Source organism: Oncorhynchus keta, chromosome 23 (assembly GCF_023373465.1).
Source record: "Oncorhynchus keta strain PuntledgeMale-10-30-2019 chromosome 23, Oket_V2, whole genome shotgun sequence".
NCBI lineage: Eukaryota > Metazoa > Chordata > Actinopteri > Salmoniformes > Salmonidae > Oncorhynchus > Oncorhynchus keta.
The window spans coordinates 47132514-47145848 of NC_068443.1; the positions used below are offsets into that span (position 1 = coordinate 47132514).

Sequence of the window (13335 nt, forward strand, 5' to 3'; positions counted from 1 at the left end):
GTAGCAACCAAAAAAATATGTATTTTATATTTGAGATTCTTCAATGTAGAAAATAGTAAAAATAAACAAAAACCCTTGAATGAGTAGGTGTCCAAACTTTTGACTAGTACTGTATATGGAAAAACTCAAGCCCCTTAACCAAACCAACACAATAACACTCAATTATCATTAACAAATCATCCACAGCTTGTCATTGATATGTTGTATACTGCATGTATCAGTCATAACATCTCTTGTCTTTACTATTCATAACATCTGTCAAATCATTATTATAATGTTGCCATGAACGTCTTGCGAAGGAGGGTTACCTTATGTTCCTACCAACTGTTCCCTGACCTGGTTGTTATTGAAAGAGCCATTATAAAGAAAGACAAGAATTGCTTCTTGGAATGCCTTCTGGATAAACAAAGGTTATTTTAATCCCCCAGTCCTTCGCAGTTTCACTCAAAGCTGGCACTGTGAGGCTTATGGCTTCCCACATGGCACCCTATTCCTTGTGTCCCTACCATAGGTCCCTGGTCAAAAGTAGTGCACTTCATAGGGATTAGGGTGCCATTTGGGACGTAACCTATGGGCTGAGTCGTCCATTAAGCTAACTAACTAACACACATTCACAGGCTCCATGCTTTCCTCTGTGCTTTAATGTGGCAGGTAATTGCCAGCTCCATAATGACCATCTTACAGGCTGGGCCTGGGAAAGGTTGCCTGCTGACTGGCTTTTGATACACTGCATTAATGAAGTTTATGACTCTTGAGCCCTGGGGATCTGTCAAGCTCCCTTGTGCCAGGAAGATAACTTTGCTTAGGTGTTAAAGTGACCTCGCTTTACCTGTATGATGAGAATGTATTGTATACCAGAAAGCGCCTCTGCGCTAGAAGTGTCAGGGAAGGGGCAGCTGGGAAATGCTTTTGCAGAAGTTTGTTTTGATCTTTGAAGAGTGGTTTTGTCAAAGACCTGTTAGCAGTAATGATCGATTTTTTTCTTCTTTTCTTCTCCGTCTCTTTACTGGTGCGTAATCTGTCTCATCCGCCATCTTTTTAGAGTACCCACTTTAGTACTCAGATAATTAAAACGTTTGTCATTACAGAGCGACTGCCCCTATAAATCAACTAATCCCTTTTGAAAATGGCCTATGTAGCATCAATATGAGTCCGAAACATTTATTCTAGTTTTAGAATTGACTACAAAGTGAGTAATAAACTCAGACTTGTCTAAAATAGAGTTTGGAACATTTAGTGTGTCACATCGAGTAAATTTAAGGTTGGGTTTGGTTTACAATGTTAACAAATCATGCCCCCTTTTGCCAAACTCCACATGCAAATCGCCCCTCAGCCCGCTTTGTTCTGTTCATTAAGTGGGGCTCCGTTGTTTCATCGCCCCCCAATACTTTCAAAGGATCCCTGCCATTTTAAACTGAGTAGCCCTGTATGGATTGACCATGCAATGCATGCTACCAGCAGGATACACAGCCAACTGGTTTGCATGCCCTGCCGATAGAACCTATCACGCGGAAGTTGGTTGGAGTTGGTTGGTCCCCAGTGGTGGTGAGTATACAGGTAGCTAGGTCACGAATGGCTGGTTGTGCGTCTGTAGATTTTGATAATCATTGTCAGCTACGCAAGTGATGATAGTGACGAGTGATGTTAGCTAGCTAGCTACCCTAACGATCTAGGCTAACGGAGGCTAACGTTAGCCAGCTAGGTAACTAACTCGGTACAACGCCGATTTTGCTTTGAAACACACAAATATTACAAAACAAGAACCTTTTTTAATGATTGTGATGTCGCCAGATTGACTTTAGATGCAGTATAACTTTAGCCAGCCAGATTGACTTTAGATGCTGTATAACTTTAGCCAGCTAGATTGACTTTAGATGCAGTATAACTTTAGCCAGCTAACTTAAGTTTGAGGGGACCACTGTATTTAACCTATTTTAGCATTGCTCGCTATTTTTTTTTTACAAACTTGCTAGTAACAGTAATTGCCACCTCTATAATGAATTTGACTACATCATAATATGGCGGTTTCCTATTAATTATATGTTATCCTATTTCCATGCCACTAAGGCAATCCGACTCTAGCTGAGACTGCGTTCACGGTAAACGCTTCTCAATTCAGAAATTACCTTTTTACGTTTATATCGTGGAAAATGTAATGCTTCATCTTTACAGATTGAATAGAGCCCTACATTTTTGTGTATTAATTTCGAAACAGTCACATTAGCCTCCGAGGTCCGACCCATGTCTCGGGCACACATTCATATTGGATGCAGCTATGGTGGTACTAGCTAACTCATGTCTGACTACAACAATGTACTAACGAGCAGCAACAAACTCAAGCCATCCCAGGGCCATAGCAAAACTTGTCATAGCTGGTTTCATAGTATAATGGCGTCACCGGCCTGAATCTACTTCCATCTCGAGCCAGTCAGCCTACATCTGTTTAAGCGTAGATTTAGCATCCAAACAAGGTAACTTTATTTCTCAAACTATGTCTATAATTGAGGGTTGATGACAGTCGTTGACCCTGTTTTTCTGTTAGACAAAGTGCATAGTTGGGTGCCAGACTGATCCCCTGGTCATGAACGGATGCCGGGACCTACCATAAGAAACCACGGGGGGGGGTATCGTAACATATCCAGCAATGTGATTGCAATGGTTTAGTGACCTCCAACAATAATTGAATTCACTGTTCACTTGCCATTTCACAGCTTGTCAGGCAAGACCTCCGACTAAGTGTCATGCGACACAATTACCCTTGTGACACCACCTCCGTTGTTGCCAGACTCTCCCTCGACTCCTATGGAAAAGGACAGGCCTTTGATAGTGACCCGAGTTACTGCCGTGATGACAAAACGGCTTCGACTAGGACAGGTAGTGTATGTTATGTGAAAAGTCATAATCTAAATTAGTAGGCTAATTCCCCCAGCAAAGCAGATGCAGCTAGTAGAGTCCTTTTTGGTTGTGAAGCGCATCATAAAAAAAAGCTTCTCCTTTCTTTAGAACAAAATGGCATTTACCACTTGGCTGTCTATATATCACCCTGTCACAGGTCCTCACAGTCAACACCACCTCATAAGATTGCCTGCTGCAGTTGTTCGAGAGATGTCCAGTTTACAGCAAAACATGCACCACAGAGAAGACCAGAGAGGGGTACCCCTTCAGCATCATCCAAACATGCCCTCACTGCATTCGATTTCACATTTTATCGTATCTGAAGTGAAACGGGAAGGTGAATGCAACGACCAGGTTGGTTCCACCAGGCTAATCATAACCACCATCGATAATGTAATCAGTGGTGTGTGTCTGACCGAGCAGTATCTTCGATGAGCCAGGAGCAGATCTATGCTCCTTTGCCCATCAATTCGGCCTCTGTCAAAGACCTCACCTCCAGCCTCACCTCTTGCCTCCCCGTCTCCAGGTTGTCGATAGGGAGGACATAATTAGGTTGGTTTAGTCGGACCTGTTCAAAATTCAACATGGTATGCAGTGCCTTCGGAAAGTATTCGGACCCCTTGACTCTTATTCTGAAATGGATTATATAAGAATAATGCCTCAGCAATCTACACACAATACCCCATAATGACAACATAAAAACAGGTTCATACAAATGTATAAAAAAAACATAAGTATTCAGACCTTTTGCTATGAGACTTGAAATTGAGCTCAGGTGGTACATTCAAATTGATTGGACATGCGTTGGAAAGGTATACACCTGTCTATATAAGGTCCCACAGATGAGCAAGAATGTCTGACCAAAAAACAAGCCATGAGGTCGAAGGAATTGTCCGTAGAGCTCCAAGATGGGATTGTGTCGAGGCACAAATCTGGGGAAGGGTACTAAAAAAATGTCTGCAGCATTGAAGGTCCCCAAGAATACAGTGGCCTCCTTCCATTTTAAGAATGATGAAGTTTGGAACCACCAAGACTCTTCCTAGAGCAGTTGGGAGACAAGGTCCTTGGTCAGAGTGGTGACCCAAGAACCCGATGGTCACTCTGACAGAGCTCTGGAGTTCTTCCTTCCGGAAGGACAACGATCCACCAATCAGGCCTTCTATGGTAGAGTGGCCAGATGGAAGCCACTCCTCAGTAAAAGGCACGTGACAGCCCGCTTGGAGTTTGCCAAAAGGCACCTAAAGACTCTCAGACCATGACAGACAGGATTCTCTGGTCAGGAACCAAGATTGAACTATTTGGCCTGAATGCCAAGCGTCACGTCTGGAGGAAACCTGGCACCATCCCTACGGTGAAGCATGGTGGTGGCAGCATCATGCTGCGGGGATGTTTTTCAGCGGCAGGGCCTGGGAGACTCGTCAGGATGAAGGCAAAAATGAACGGAGCAAAGTACAGAAAGATCCTTGATGAAAACTTGCTCCTGGGTGCTCAGGACCTCCGACTGGGGCAAAGGTTCATGTTCCAACAGGACAACGACCCTAAGCACACAGCCAACACAACGCAGGAGCGGCTTCGGGACAAGTGTCTGAATGTCCTTGAGTGGCCCAGCCAGAGCGCGGACTTGAACCCGATCAAACATCTCTGGAGGTACCTGAAAATAGCTGTGCTGCAACGCTCCCTGTCCAACCTGACAGAGCTTGAGAGGATCTGCAGAGAAGAATGGGAGAAACTCTCCAAATACAGATGTGACAAGCTTGTAGTGACATGCCCAAGAAGACTCAATGCTGTAATCACTGCTAAAGGTGCTTCAACAAAGTACTGAGTAAAGGGTCTAAATTCTGAAGTATCAGTTTTTTTTATTTTATGAATTAGCAGACATTTCTAAAAACCTTTTTTTGCTTTGTCATTATGGGATATTGTGTGTAGATTGATGAGGAAAAAAACTACAATTGAATCAGTTTTAGAATAAGAACTTAACAAAATGTGAAAAAAGTCAAAGGGTCTGAATACTTTCCGAAGGCACTGTATGTTTGTGTCAGATATAACTGCCATTAGTAATAGAACTGTGACTGTGTGCATGTGTTCAGAGATGCAGAGAGACATGGCACTCAACACCATCCACAAGAACGTGATTACTAATAATACTGTACAGCACAAATGTCCAGTAATAGCAACACCATTTTCATTCCATGTGTCACTGACAAACTCTTTTGCCATATTTCCGCCTCATTCATTTGATAGGGAGACCACAGTTGGGACAGTTGTATCTGACCTGTTCAAACTTCAACATAGTACCCGTTTGTGTTTCAGATATTACCTAACGGCCATTGTTAGTAGAACAGTAACTGTGTGTGTATGTGTTCATGGAAACATTTATAGAGCCAGCACATGGAGATTTGCAAGATGATGTGATGAAGTCCTGACTGACAGACAGACAGGCTTGATATTGACGTTTCTAAATGGAGAGAGACCTGGCGCTCGGCATTAAACTTTTACTGGACACAACTTTTACTTGTGTTGTCTTTTTTATTATTGAATTGAATGGTATTAGTAAATATGGGGAGGGAGAAACCATATGTATTTTGCACCAGGATCAGGGAACTCCTGTTGTATACGGGACACCACACATGTAGATACGACCACCTTTTTTGCCAAGGTAGCCCCATTGCCACCAGACAAAATGCAGATAGGCATTTTGTAACAGTATGTGTAACAGCTGGGAATGACAATGAAAGGCGGACATTGTTATATCGATAGAACACTGCCTCTATGGTATTATGTAAATTGTTGTTCATTCTAGATGGACCTGTTGCTACATTTGAAAATTATCAAAACAATTTAGTTTAGGATATCTATATACAGTTGAAGTCTGAAGTTTACATACACCTTAGCCAAATACATTTAAACTCACTTTCTCACAATTCCTGATATTTAATCCTTGGAAAAATTCCCCGTCTTAGGTCAGTTAGGATCACCACTGTATTTTAACAATGTGAAATGTCACAATAATAGTAGAGAGAATGATTTCTTTCATCACATTCCCAGTGGGTCAGAAGTTTACATACACTCAGTATTTGGTAGCATTGCCTTTAAATTGTTTAACTTGGGTCAAAGTTTCGGGTAGCCATCCACAAGTTTCCCACAATAAGTTGGGTGAATTTTGGCCAATTCCTCCTGACAGAGCTGGTGTAACTGAGTCAGGTTTATAGGCCTCCTTGCTCGCACACACTTTTTCAATTCTTCCCACAAATTTTCTATAGGATTGAGTGATTGGCTTTGTGATGGCCCCTCCAATACCTTGACTTTGTTGTCCTTAAGCCATTTTGCTACAACTTTGGAAGTTTGCTTGGGTGTATTGTCCAATTGGAAGACTCATTTGCAACCAAGCTATAACTTCCTGACTGATGTCTTGAGATGCTGCTTCAATATAGCCACATAATTTTCCTTCTCATGACGCCATCTATTTTGTGAAGTGCACCAGTCCCTCCCGCAGCAAAGCATCCCCACAACATGATGCTGCCACCCCCGTGCTTCACAGTTGGGATGGTGTTCTTCGGCTTGTAAGCGTTCCCCTTTTTCCTCCAAACATAACGATGGTCATTATGGCCAAACAGTTCTATTTTTGTTTCATCAGACCAGAGGACATTTCTCCAAAAAGTACAATCTTTGTCCCCATGTGCAGTTGCAAACCGTAGTCTGGCTTTTTTTATGGCAGTTTTGGAGCAGTGGCTTCTTCCTTGCTGAACGGCCTTTCAGGTTATGTCGATATAGGACTCATTTTACTGTGGATATAGATACTTTTGTACCTGTTTCTTCCAGCATCGTCACAAGGTCCTTCGCTATTGTTCTGGGATTGATTTGCACTTTTCACACAAGTACGCTCATCTCTCAGAGACAGAAGGCGTCTCCTTCTTGAGCGGTATGACGGCTGCGTGGTCCCATGGTGTTTATACTTGCGTACTATTGTTTGTACAGATGAACGTGGTACCTTCAGGTGTTTGGGTCAACCTTGTGATCAAGTTCCAGACTTTTGGAGGTCTACAATTATTTTCTGAGGTCTTGGCTGATTTCTTTAGATTTTCCCATGATGTCAAGTGAAGAGGCACTGAATTTGAAGTTTGGCCTTAAAATACATCCACAGGTACACCCCCAATTGACTGAAATGTCAATTAGCCTATCAGAAGCTTCTAAAGCCATGCCATCATTTGTTGGAATTTTCCAAGCTGTTTAAAGGCACAGTCAACTTAGTGTATGTAAACTTCTGTCCCACCGGAGTTGTGATAGTGAGTTCATGTCTGTAAACAATTGTTGGAGAAATTACTTGTCATGCACACTGTAGATGTCCTAACTGACGGGAAAAAAATGGCAGTTTGTTTAACGAGAACTTCGTGGAGTGGTTGGAAAAACACGTTTTAATGACTCCAACCTATGTGTATGTAAACTTCCGACTTCAACTGTAAATTCAACAATTGCATTCTTCTCCAGTTACTCTCTAGGCTACGGTCTTATTCATAGCTTCATTGCTTAGATGTTACTTTCTTGCAAACAAATGTCATCACCTATCCTTTTTTAAACCCCAATACAATAGGCTGATATTAGTTCATTAATGGGTTGTGGACTAGTCTTTGTGGAACAGAATGCTTATACTGTATCTCTCAAGCATGGGCTTCAGCCAGGAGAGCCTGTGGTATTCCATGGGTATTCCATGTTTAAAGTGGCTATTGATATATTTTACATTTCCCCTTATTAAAGTGGCTGGAGTTGAGTCAGTGTGTTGGCAAAATACTGTACAAATTATGGGCAAATGTTGCCCAATCCAGGTGTGGAAAGCTCTTAGACTCACAACTGTAATCGCTGCCTGAAGGTGCTTCCACTCTGGGGTGTAAATACCTACGTAAATGAGATATTTCTGTATAGCATTTCCAATAAATTTGCTAAAGTTTCTTAAAACATGTTTTCACTTATGGTTTATTGTGTGTGTGTGTGTGTGTTCCTACTGTAGCTCAGTTGGTAGAGCATGGCGCTTGTAACGCCAGGGTAGTGGGTTCGATTCCCGGGACCACCCATACGTAGAATGTATGCACACATGACTGTAAGTCGCTTTGGATAAAAGCGTCAGCTAAATGGCATATATTATTATTATTATTAGATGGGTGAGAACCCCCTCCCCCAATTTAATCCGTTTTGAATTCAGGCTTGTAACACAACAATGTGGAATAAGTCTAGGGATATGAATACTTTCTGCACTGTGACGACATTAGTTACAAAACTCCGTTTTGGAATCTACTCACTGACTATCACCAAAATAATGCTACTTTTAATAATGCTACATTTTGGCGCTGGAATTAATGTTTCTAATATCGACGATACATAGGACATTTTCAACCAAATAAGTAGGTTTTTTTTGCGTTGTTGCCCTTTATTATAGAAAGTGTTACTGTTCATTGTTTTGTGTGTAAAGTAAAATTATATGGTTGAACTTTTTATTTAATTTTTTTTTGGTACTTTTTACCCCATTTTTTTATTTTTTTTTGTCCCCAATGATTATGTAATTGGTAGTTTAGTCTTGTCCCATCGCTGCAACTCCTTACGGACTCAGGAAAGGCGAAGGTCGAGAGCTCCTCCGAAACATGACCCCACTGAGCAGCAATGCTTCTTGACACACTGCTTGCTTAACGCAGAAGCCAGTTGCACCAATGTGTCGGCAGAAACCCAGTACAGCTGGTGACCGAAGTCAGCGTGCATGCGCCTGGCTGCCACAAGGAGTCGCTAGAACGCGATGGAACAAGGACATTCCAGCCGGGCCAAACCCTCCCCTAACCCCGGATGATGCTGGGCCAATTGTGCACCGCCTCAGGGGTCTTCCAGTCGTGGCTGGCCCGCGACACAGCCTGAGATGGAACCCGGGTCTGTAGTGACGCCTCTCGCTCTGCGACGCTGTGCCTTAGACCGCTGCGCTGTGTTTCTTATTGTTTCTTTCCTGAAGCCGTTATATAAAATGTGGCCATAGTGTTGGGCTCTGTTCTTAATGCGAAACACCTCTCCACATTGATCTGTTGTCACAGGACTGACTTGTTATTTTACCTTTGCTTTGGTCCACTGCATCCTGAGATCTGTAAAACACCCTAGCTCTGACGTTTCTCTGAAGATGGACAATGGCCTCGTACTGGCCATGAATGTGAATTGAACACACACACACACACACACACACACACACACACACACACTTGGGCGTGAGCAAACATGCATGCATGTGCACAAACGCATTCAATCTCTTTTTTTTTTCTTTCTTGCACACGCTCGCGCACACACTTTGTCGCCTGTCACTCTGAGTTATTGGTTAATGCTGATCATTCAACTGAGTGACGTTAATACTAATTTGCCTTAATTACATTTTTTTACCCTATTCCATTCTATTTTGTAGCTTTCTTGCTTTTAAGGTCAAGATTCAGCGTGTAGGGACAGTCGCTGTACATAAACAGTCGAGGCAAAATTGAAATACCCATATTAATGATGCGTGGTAATTTATAGAGTAGTGATATGGTATTTATTGATGCAATGTTGGGATCAGATGATAATCATAATTTATGTTTTATTGTTGTGTTTTTTAAAAATTAGTATGTTTTGTGTTCCAGGTGTGTGTGGCTGCTGTGGACCCCTGAGGCCCAGGTACAAACGCCTGGTTGATAACATCTTCCCAGAGGACCCCAAAGTGAGTATTTTACCTCTGTTACAAGATGCATTTGACAAGACATTTTAATGACATTCATTTCAATGTCTATAACCAAAGATGTGTTATAGACATTTGTTTAAAATGTCAATCCTTTCCTGTAGTTTTTCCCTAGACTGAGTGGAAAAGCCTTCAAAGTAGCATACACGACTGCCAAACAAACATTTCGGGAAGCGTAGGTTATAATTTTGTAGTCATGTAATTTTGTAGTCATGGAGTGTGTGACCTCAAAGCTCATTTGACTTCTTCAAAGGATTTCCTTTTAGTTTCCAACCGTCTTTCAAAATCTATATTTGCCTATGACGCGTAAATGGCAAAACACCATCTCATTATCATAATTAAATCTCACGATTTAAAAAATTGCCTACAGCCCTAAACTGTCATGATGAACAATGGTCATCATCAGCTGACAGACTAATATTAACACATCTAGTCCTAACCATTGCACTCTAACAGTTTATCATAGCGATAACAAGCCATTTACTAAATAGCTGTCACTACAACCAACTTGATAACACAAATAGGATTGTGTGGTAGTGCATGCATCCGAGCCCATTGTTACTCCAGTGCTTAGCGTGCTTTAGAGACCCTGTGTCGCTGTTATGATGAGAAATTTGCCTCAAGTTCAAACATAATTTTTGGTCAAACGTAGTGCACTATGTAGGGAATAGGGTGTTATTTCAGACATTACCCATAATTGGCCTGCCGTAAAGCGACACGTAACCGTCATGGTTTGACAAATCTATTTGTGTGACATCGCTTTTGATAACCTTGACACGACAACTTATTAACGGCTGTTTGAGTCCTTAACCCTGTTTTTAATTTGAAAAAGCAAAGTGTGTGTGTGTGTGTGTGTGTGTGTGTGTGTGTGTGTGTGTGTGTGTGTGTGTGTGTGTGTGTGTGTGTGTGTATGTGTGTGTATGCAGAATCACATAATAATACATACACAAGGGAGTCTCTTTTCGTTCTCTCTCACACTGTGTCTGTCTCAATCTCAAGGGCCTTTAGTGTATGCTAACAGGTGCAGGGGGAGTCACTCAGAGCAGGTCCTGGAGAAATACTCTGGCGACATTACTCTGGGGACTCTTTTCTCCCCCTTGTGTAAAATGTGTAGGACATACAATGAAGTCTCTCTGTTGTAGATGTATCAGATACACTTTCTATGTGCAATTATAAAACACTATAGTTGGTATTTTATAGTCTTTACGTAGAGCCTGATCATCTTCTTGCCTGATGAATTTAGTTTCTCTGTTGTTACGGACAGTCGGTCTGAAACTGCCATCCTAGAAGTCATTTTTGTGACTTTAAAAGGAGGTGTGTTATACAAAACAAATGCATCAGTAATTGGATAGTCTCTAACAAATCTAACCAATCAGAGTATCAAAGTTGATAACGTCATCATGTAGGCCGGCTCTGGCCCAACCTATTGCTTCCTGGGACCAATCAGAATGGTCAGAATGTGTTCTAGAAATCATCGGAGAGGGAGGCAAATCCAGACTCATCGTGGAAAAGAAAGGTCAGTTTGCCGGAACGATGTGGATGAGTAGCCGGGCGAATAATTTTCCACAATAGAAAGAAAAATGCATGAGAGTTAGCTGACGTGGTAACATTTTATTTGACGGTGTCAATGTATGATATGGGCATTTTAAGCGAAGCTGTGCATGCAACTCATAAATGATGTTGTACATATGTACTTCATAGAAAGTGTTACCAAAATGGTTTCACTTTATTGTGCTCTTCCTCTCTCTTTTCAATTCACTATAGTAATAGTTCAAATATTCCAACCAAGTTCTGAACATACAGAGTAAAAACTCAAAACGGACGACAACAAAAAAAAGCTCAAACCAAGTTTATTCACCCACTGGGTCAAACCGCTGCAAAGACGAAGCATGATGACACAACAGCATATATTTATTACCTCCAACTAGGCGGGGTCAACTCCTTGCACATCTAGACAGCCAATGCATCTCTGTTGCGAGGCAGGAACTTAATTGATTCCTTTCACTGGTGTAGTCATGACCCTTCCTGATGCTAGAGCCTTCGTGGGTGTGGAAGTGAATGTTTTTGAGATAGAACTGTAGTAGGAGGATTGTTGCATTGGGCCCCTCTGGCCCCCGTCCCAGGGGGTTTCTATTCACTTCATCTGTTGACTTGACCTCGAGCCGAATTCCTCGCTCCTCCCTGGTTCCGCAGCTGGCCTGCCTTATAAGAGACTAACTGCAGTATCTTGAAAAGACTAGCATGTAATTGGAGGACACAGGATGTAATCTTTACTTGTCGTTTATTAGGAACCGATTTACACCACTATCATGGAGACCAATAACCAACTAACTTTCTCTATTGCTCATAGAACGGTTACCAACCTAGGACCAGTGATAGTGACGCCTATTGCTTAGATGAGTCAGCATCATTTATCACTCTATAACACTAACTATTGCCCTTCACCTCCCTCCTTGGAAACATGGGACATAATATGAACTTTCTGCACTTCCCCTTGTCTCACTCAGTAACTTTCCATACACCCAGTTCCTATTCACCCTTCATTGACCCCAACATAATCATTCCTTATACATTTAAAGTAATCAATACATTCTAGTGTGGTACTATTAATAAGTATATTTCAGGCTAGAATCTAACACAGGGTTGGGGGCAAATTCCACATGAGCTCAGTCATTTCATGAAGGGAATTCCCAGTCAATTCAGGAATTGACCCAGTTAAAATGTAATGGACCATATTCCATTACTATATAGTGAAGTATGTGCATAGTTAGGGTTGCAAAGGGAGAGCATGTTACTGGTAAATGTCAAAATTGACTAGTAAACTACCATATTGTTGGTAACTTTAAAGGATTTTAGGTAACATTCATAACATGTAGAATATATGAAAAATAAGATGTTTTAATATGAAAAATGAATGCCAAAGCGGTAATAAAAATAACCCCAAAACTTGGTGTTTTTAATTTGAGGGTTTCGGTGTAGAATATCCTTGTTTTACACACTTTGATTTAATTTATTATGTCTTTTGTTGTAAATGTTTTGGGGCCAAACTGGTGACAGTTCTTAAAGGCAATAGTTGGAAGGGTTGTAGAGTTGATAGCAAATTATATCATTGTTGATTAGATGCTTTTAAAAATTAATTAGGCTATTTTCTCTTGAACCGTATGGTCTATCAGATAGAAAGTCATGTAAATATGGACATGGATATATACAGATTGAGGAAAATTTTTATGTTTTATGTAAATGTTTTAAATCAAGTATAAATTACCAAGTTTCCATAGATTGCCATACTTTTATTACAAAAAGGACATTTACAGTAACTTTGGTAAATTATCTGTAGTTTTGCAACCCTATGCATAGTGTACATTAGTGTCCATTGTCCAATATTGTATGTGTAGTATAATGTAATACTTTATTTATTATGTATTTTTATTTAATATTGCATGTTATCATTGTAATGGGCTTGGAGGACATCATGTCATGCAAACACACACACACACACACACACACACACACACACACACACACACACACACACACACACACACACACACACACACACACACACTCCCACACAGTATGTGTGGGATGGAGAAAACATACTGATAGGGAGAAAGCAAGGGCACAGTGAATGTGATTTGCCATAAAGCATGCATCCCAAATGGTACTCTATTCCCTTTATAGTGCACTACTTTTGAGCAGAACCCTCTGCG

At 41.3% G+C, this 13335-nt stretch overlaps 1 protein-coding gene across 3 annotated transcripts in view; it reads left to right on the plus strand.

Moving 5' to 3' along the window:
- efr3a (EFR3 homolog A (S. cerevisiae)) overlaps positions 1-13335 on the plus strand; it is a 237755-nt gene that overhangs the window by 43186 nt on the left and 181234 nt on the right. For all 3 annotated transcript variants that reach the window (XM_052477338.1, XM_052477339.1, XM_052477340.1), the window contains exon 3: positions 9531-9607. In XM_052477338.1, coding sequence (XP_052333298.1) covers positions 9531-9607 — 77 coding nt within the window. The remainder of the gene's footprint in view (positions 1-9530; positions 9608-13335) is intronic.